This window comes from Hyla sarda, chromosome 1 (assembly GCF_029499605.1).
Source record: "Hyla sarda isolate aHylSar1 chromosome 1, aHylSar1.hap1, whole genome shotgun sequence".
Taxonomy (NCBI): domain Eukaryota; kingdom Metazoa; phylum Chordata; class Amphibia; order Anura; family Hylidae; genus Hyla; species Hyla sarda.
This window is the reverse complement of record NC_079189.1, coordinates 265,919,208-265,927,390: the sequence shown is the minus strand read 5'-3', so window position 1 is coordinate 265,927,390 and position 8,183 is coordinate 265,919,208. Positions and strand designations below refer to the sequence as shown.

Genomic DNA, 8,183 nt, shown 5'->3' with positions numbered 1-8,183 from the left:
AATAGCCAGGGGGAGAGAAGCCGCGCCGACAGCCAGGGGGAGAGAAGGGGCAGCGGCACCCATTGCCGGCGCCGGTGCCCCGTTGCCTCCCCCCATGCCCAGGGGCATAATTACCTGTTGCCGGGGTCGGGTCCGCGCTGCTTCAGGCCTCCGGCGTGCGTCCCCTGCGTCATTGCTATGCACTGCACGGCGCGGCGCACTGACGTCATGCGCCGCGCTGTGCAGCGCATAGCAACGACGAAGGGGACGCACGCCGGAGGCCTAAAGCAGCGCGGACCCGACCCCGGCAACAGGTAATTATGCCACCGGGGATGGGGGGAGGCAACGGGGCAGCGGCGCCGGCAATGGGTGCCGCTGCCTCTTCTCTCCCCTTGGCTGTCGGCGCCGCTGCCCCATTACCGAGAAGGGCCGGCAGCAGGGCTCTAGACCCCAGGAAAGGCAGGGGGAGAGAAGCGGGCAGGGACGGCTTCTCTCCCTCTGCCTTTCCTGGGGGTGTATCGGCGTATAACACGCACATAGACTTTAGGCTAAAAATTTTAGCCTAAAAAGTGCATGTTATACGCCGATAAATACGGTACGCAATTATGGACTTATACTTAAAACTGGTAATTTTTTTTACGTATACGCCATTGACCGTGCGGTTTAATTAACATATTTTTATAGATCGGACATGTACGCATGCAGCGATACTACATATGTTTATTTTTATTATGATTTTATATTTTTTATATGGAATTTGGGAAAAGGGAGGTGATTTGAACTTTTAATAAGGAAGGGGTTAATGGGTGTTTTTTTTTACTTTTTATTAAATTTTATTAAATTTTTTACTTTTATTAAAAAAAAATTTACACTTTATTAGTCATCTTAGGTGACTTTTAGGAGGAATGATTAGATTCCTCATACAGATCAATGTGGCTTATAGAACCACATTGATCTGCGCTCAATTGATAAAGCCTGGTCCTGCCAGGCTTTATCAAAGGGAGAGCCAGGACAGCCGCAGCAGCAGAGGTAAGCCCTACGGCTACCTCCACAGTGGAACGCCCCCCCCCCCCCCCCCACTGATCGCGCTGCTGGGGGGCGATTCACCCCACTGGACCACCAGGGAGTGTTCACAGCTTCCTTTAGACACCGCTGTCAACTTTGACAGCGGCGATCTAAAGGGTTAATAGCCGCCCGTGACGATCGCCGCATGTCGGCTATTAACACCAGCCCCCAGCTACAAGAATCAGCTATGGGCCGGCCGGTATGATGCGGGCTTGAGTTGGGAGCCTGCGTCATACAACGGTTAACAGCACATGGACTAGTATACACGTCCATGGTCGTTAACCAGTTATGGTTAAAATGGGCTTGGTCCTTAAGGGGAAGTACCAGCATGTACTGTACATTGCGGACAAAGAAATCAGGCTAGGTATATTTCAACAAACAGGAGAGCAGTATAATTTTATTGCTATGTATTACTGGTACGTGTAACAAAGGCTGCTGAAAATGAGTGTCTATGATGAGTACTTGTAATCCATGCTCTTACATGGCTTTTTGTAGTACTTTTTATTGGCATATCCTCAAGATAGGGCATCCGTATCCGATTTGATGAGAGTCTGACTTCAGCACTCGCATCACCTATTTGCCAATGCCATGTTGCCCTCATACAGTGTTCAGAGACAAAAGCAGACAGCTCTGTATACTGTGTATTGGCCAGGCTGGATTAATGCAGCTCCAATTGAAGCACCATTTTACGGTACTTATTTTAACATGTTTTAGCATACTTATTAATTAACATTTATTAAAAGAAACATGTCATTACTTTCATGCTACCTGAACATCAAGTCATCAGGGCAGGTCCTTGTTGTCATCTCTCCCATCCCGCCGGCTTTGATTAATAGGTCTCTCCCTGTTTAGATATAGTAAAGATATCAATCAAGGCCAGTGGGAAGGGGAGAATCTGTCTGGGACTGCCATGAAACATGAAAGTGATCACTGGTTCCCTTTAACTCTTTGGGGGATAAGGGGGTGGTTAGCAAGTATATTCACAGACATTTTGGAGGACAAGGGTTCCAGCAGAAGGGAAAAAAGGCACTTCACTGTGTGTATTAATCCTGTACTGTGACATCCATGTGCTTAACCATGTACTGTACAGGGATAATATGCAGTGACAGGACATTACAGGGTTAATATGTACAGTGATATAACAGAACAGGCATAATACACAGAGATGTCACATGATATGTCAGAAGAAAGTAATAAAACGTGGTACAAAAATACAATAAAATGGTACCAATAAATATTTCAGATCATGGAGAAAAAACGATTCTTCATACAGCCCCATATATGGGGAAAATGAGAAAGTTTTATAGGGGTCAGAATAGGGTGACTTAAGCATATTCATTTTGGCTAAAAAGTTTTAGTTTTTATTTTATTTTATATAAAGCAGTACAATCATTGAATAATAGAGATGCATGAAAACATGGATATCGTTATAATCATAATGACCCATACAATAAAGAAAACATGTCAGTTTTACCATAAAGTACACTGCCTAAAAACAACTCCCCCCCCCCCATTTTCAAAATAGCAGTTTTCTTTTTAATTTCCATATTTATTGCTACACCATACATTTTATGGTAAAATCAAAAGGTGTTACTACTAAGTCCAATTAGTTCTACAATAAAAATAGACTAGGGGTTGGGTGCAACCCACTTTTCCTATATATACCTGGGGTTACTGGAAATTAACTCCAACACCCCAGGAGTAGAAAGGGTAATAATAAAACAAGTAGTATTCGAGTCCTATAATTTGTTAATATTAAATTAGTTCTACAATAAATAAGGGTTAAGGGTCTTAGAAGTGAGGAGGAAAAAACGAAAAAGCACAAATGAAAATTTGCTGTGTCTTCAAGGGGGTAATCTTGGGATACAGACCCCAAATCACTCGAAAAGCCTGCTATGACCCCCCCCCCAATACTAGTGCCCAACTGAGCTGAAAGGTCCATTGCTCAACAGATCCCATTCACTTTAACACAGGGTTCGTCTGGTGTCCTTTTATAAGCATGATTTTAGTGGTGAAAGAATTTCTTCTTACAGTATTTTTTTCCACTCATGTCCTGCTATTCTGATGGAATCTGTGAACGGAGCTTTTATGCAGATGTGAACCTAGCTTTAGACTACCTAGCTTTAGATACACTTTTTTTTTTGTTTTGCCTTTTCATGGCTGTAAAAAATAAAAATAAAAAAACGCGAAAAACTGCTTTTTATGATGCAGTGTTATGGATTCCGCCCACTTAAAAAAAATTGTGTGCATTAGTACTGTATATGCATCATGAGTGCTCCAATCATTCCTGGGTGTATTTTCCCTTCAGTTTCTGGATTGGGGGTGGATACAGCAGTCTGACTCCCAAACATCAACATTTTATTTACTATAATGTGGATATGGGATAATAATTTGAGATGAGAATACCCATTTAAACCACCCTTTTCCCCATTGTCATTTCAGAAGGTAAATGTACTGCTAGCTTAAGCAATTTGTTTGCAATAAGTCAAATATATATATATATATATATATGTATAAACTCAATGGCCCTGATTTACTATTGTAAACCCGACATGTTTTGTCGGGTTGTGCGCCAAATTCTGTTGCATTGCATCAGAAATTCTGTCTGCGCCAGAATTGGAAAAAACCTGACTAACTCTCCATTTTACTGAAAAACCCCTGAAAAAGGGGCGTTGTCGCTGAAAAGGGGCATGTCCACGACATTTTCACAAAAAACAACATATTTACTAAGGTTTCCACAGAAAATGTAATGTATTTGAGCAGAGGAAAACCTGACAGATCAGAGCATGTGTAAAGAAAGCAAAATGTAGGGAAAAGTGCAAAATGTAGGGAAACCTTAGTAAATTCTGTGGGAAAAAAATTATAGGGAATTAAAACCCACAAAGAAAACTCCACTCCACTCCAAAGAAAAATCAGGGCCAATGTGTGTGTGTGTTCCAGCATCACTTCCAAACAGTTAGAGAGATTTGATAAAACTTGGTACACGTTACTTATATATCAACTAGAAACATAGGATAGATAAATTAACCCTAACCCACTCTCATTTGTGAGGGTCAGGGTTTTTGTTTAAAGTCTTATGCAAGTCTATGGGAAATGTATGTTCCAGCATAACTTTCAAATGGCTGGAGATATTTTTATGAAACTTAGTACACATGTTACTTTTATGTCAAATAAAAATATATGATAGTTAAATTAACCCTAACCTACCCCCTTAAGTCCCATGCAAGTATATTGGACTTCCAGTACTTTATTCCAAGCTCTGTTATGCATCTTCTGGTGAGTGTGTTAGTCTGGCCACACCCCATCTTAAAAAGCCACACCCCTTTCATTTTTTACCCTATTTGTGCATTGGTCCGGCTTGCAAGTCATGCCTACTTCCACAAAACCACGCCTTCTATTTTCGGCCTACAATCTCTTCATCACAACTCAGCCCCACCTGAGGACAGGATATGAGTACGGGATATGAGGTAGGATATGAGGTCGGGAAATGAAGACAAGTAATTCCAGGCAACGCCAGAGTACTTAGCTAGTAATGCTATAAAATATAGCTTTAAAGATCATATACTAGTTTTAAAGATAATCTATGTATATTGTTGATGGTATTCGAGGTAAAATAAATAGTTTGTTGCTGCTTACTAAATACTTTCCATAATCTATGTGCCAGTTTTAACTGTCTTCTAATTAGTGCTTTATCTTGTAGCACAACATGTTTTTATCTTTTCCATGACTCTCTCCTTAAATCTAATTTCAGTACCAATTTTCACACCATTGGTACTTTCATGCGCTTTTAGTTTTGCATAAAAGTCAGAAAATCTGTTGTAAAGTATGGATATTGGCATGCCATTTAGAATAATCCCAAAAGATATACACAAAAAGGCTACAATTCGCCCCAAAATAGTATCCGGAATTGTATCACCATATCCCACAGTGGAAATGCTCACCTGCAAAAAAGAAAACAGAAAATAAACTAGGTACATTACACCAGAGTTTAGTTAATTGTGCAAAGGTTTGGGAGTTTGCAGCATTATTAGACACAGCTTGCACTTGCGATTCTGATAATTGCAGTCCGTACCTGGACTTGGCACTTAAATAGTTCAAATCCATGTGCATCCTGCAGTTATCGTGAATTGTAAGCACTATATTGGCTAGTCACAGCCACTAGAGTTTGTGATTCACTGATATTTGTGAGCTGCAACTGGACTTTTTAAAAGTGGTAAGTCCAGGTCCCATGCACATTTCCAAATTGCGAGCACCATCTGTAGCCACTAGCACTGGGTATAAGAGCACCTTTATACTTTTATGACATATTTACATTAAAGAGTACCTGTCATTAACAAATGTTATTTATATAATGTAGATAATACAATTGTATATAATGCATATTTGTAATATACTTTGGTTAAAAAATGTGTATATGTTTGTCCCTACAGCTATTGTCTGCGAGGAGTCCAAATACAGGAAGTGTGGGCAAACAAGCAGGGCTCTGTGCAGTAAGGCTATGTGACACACTCCCGGCTCACTGATCAGGATGATTGATAAGCCAGGAGCCTGCACAGAGCCCTGCTTGTCCTGCCCTCACTTCCTGTATTTGGAATCATCATAGAGACACACATGCAATAGCTGCATCAACAGCATTCTTTCACCCAAAAATATACACATTTTTTAATCAATGTATATTACAAATAGAAAATAAAGAAAGTGGTCCCTATATAGGACTGAGGTGCCTTATTAAAATATAACTTTTAATTGTTAGTCGCTATATTACAAATATACATATAATAATATTATCTACAGTATATCTAAAGTCTTTTTATGGCAGATACACTTTAAAGGGAATCTCATGCCTCTAGATCATGCTCAGATGCTAGTTCAAGTTGTCAAAAAAGCTGTGCTTAGCTGCAGCATGCAAACCTTAATTGAATGCCTTTATTGAATGATGTACAGGTAGCCTCCTCCAGCACTGAGCTGTGTACGTCAGTCAGTCAAGGCAAGCTTCACAGTGGTGACAGGACAGTACAGAGATCTCTCCCATGATCTATTTATACCCAGCACTGTATCTATTTCAAGGGGACATCCTCTACGGCTGGATGAAAGAAGGTTTCTACATGAACACAGGCAAGGGTTCTTTACTGTAAGAACAGTGAAACTATCAAACTCTCTGCCAGAGGAACCATTCCTGGTGAACACAATAAAAGAGTTCAAAAGAGACCTGGACATGTTTTTGGAGAGTAATAACATTACAGGTTAAAGATACTAGATCTATAGGGACAAAACATTGATCCAGGGATTTATTCCTCATATTTGGAGTCAGGAAGGATTTTCTTCCCTTGGTATGGGGCAATTGGCATCAGCCTCATAAGGGTTTTTTGCCTTCTTCTGGATCAACACAGTAGGAAAAAAATAAGGTTATAGGTTGAACTTGATTGACTCTGTTTTTTTTTCAACCTTAAGAACTATGTACTATGTAACTTATAATATATTATTATAGCAAGTTTCATACTTAAATACTTGAGAAGTTTCATATTAATTTTATCTGGGTTTTATTTTATCAAAAAACTTAATAGTTAAGTGAGCTTGTGCCTTACACATCATTTAGCTTATAAAAAAAAAAAATCAATTGAAAATAATAACTTACTGCTGCCCACCACCAGGCATCTGGAATACTGGTGAAATTTGTGCCAGGTATATCATGTTCGACAGAATGCATTAGAGCAGAGAATGTAAACACACCCATAGCAATGAACAAGAACAAACAACAAACTTGTTGGTAGCATTGACGAATAGTGAAGCCAAATGCTCTCAGCCCAATGGAATGACGGGCAAGTTTTAAGATCCGAAATATCCGCATAAGCCGAATTATTTTCAGCACTTTTCCAAGTTGTCCGACTCTTTCCATTCTCTCTATATCATCAGGGTGTAGATGAACATATGCTTCTTCTGAGAACCTTTCAAATATAATCTGAATATAAAATGGTAATATAGCAATAAGATCTACAATGTTTAACACAGTTTTTAGGAATCTTTTAATATCTGAAGTTGATAATAGCCTCATGATATATTCGGTGGTGAAGAAAATTACACAGGCAATTTCCACATGTTCCATACAGGATACGCCATAGAAGTTCAAATGTTTAAGTTCCTCCACTGTACTGAGACACATAGTAACAACTGAAATCAAAACAAAAAAGCTGGATAATATGGCTATAATTTTAGCTGGAATAGAAGAATATGGATTTTCCACTAAGTTCCATATTTTCTTTCTCAAATGTCCAAGCCACTTGCCTTCAAAATGCTTTTCATGATCATGACGTTCAAGTTCTGCTTGGAGATCTTTCTGTATCTTAATATTCTCTTTCAGTTCATCCTGATGTTCTTGAAAAATACTGCGACAACAGTTAAGTGTATAGTTTATATGAATGCCCCAGTATTCTATTTCCTCAACAAAGTTAAGAGGGCACAGCTCATCCACTATCCATAATATTCCACTGCGATAGAAATGAAATATGTAGCAGAAAACTGTAGGATCCCGGTCAAAGAAATATTCATTCCTCTGTACTGAATAGTCATCGCAAAGATCTAATCTTTTTACTGGATCAGCACAAGTGGCAATTCTTCCAATTCTAGTCACTGGGTATTTTGCTGCTGCCAAGCAATCAATCTGGAAAATTTTTCCTCCAACATTGAGGTTGAGGATAAAAGGATTAATATATTTTTTTTTAGATTGTAAAGCATTTCGGTTTTCACATTTAGAGCTTCCTTCAGTACTATTCCAATTTGGATACAAAGTTCCTTTGTAAATATCCGTTAGACTGTGAGTGTGTTCTCCAAACTTGACAGTGGCAGAAAAGGTTTTTCCTCTAGTGCATACCTCCTTCATGGTTTAAATTTTCCAGTTGCACAGTATCTGATCTGTTATTAGTTATTGCTGGTAGACAAAACTGAAATGTATTGGTTCCAGAAAGGTCTTTTTCATGTGTGCTCCTTAGTCCTCAAACAACTGTTGTGTTTTGTTACAATGTAATCTGTTTCTGGGATAAAAAGGATAAAAGGGATGATTTAGCAAAGACTATTGCTGTGGCTAAAAACAGCTTTTCTTTAAATACTGTAATGGGATTGTCTAGTGCCAAATGAGTACATCA

At 39.3% G+C, this 8,183-nt stretch overlaps 1 protein-coding gene across 1 annotated transcript; it reads right to left on the bottom strand.

Annotated features, from left to right (window-relative positions):
• Positions 1-4,733: 4,733 nt before the first annotated feature.
• On the bottom strand, positions 4,734-7,921 carry LOC130358216 (potassium voltage-gated channel subfamily V member 2-like). Its single transcript, XM_056561167.1, has 2 exons — positions 6,680-7,921; positions 4,734-4,985 (listed from the first exon to the last, which is right to left on the bottom strand). The coding sequence occupies exons 1-2, from the start codon at positions 7,919-7,921 to the stop codon at positions 4,734-4,736; spliced, it is 1,494 nt and encodes a 497-aa protein (XP_056417142.1).
• Positions 7,922-8,183: the final 262 nt, after the last annotated feature.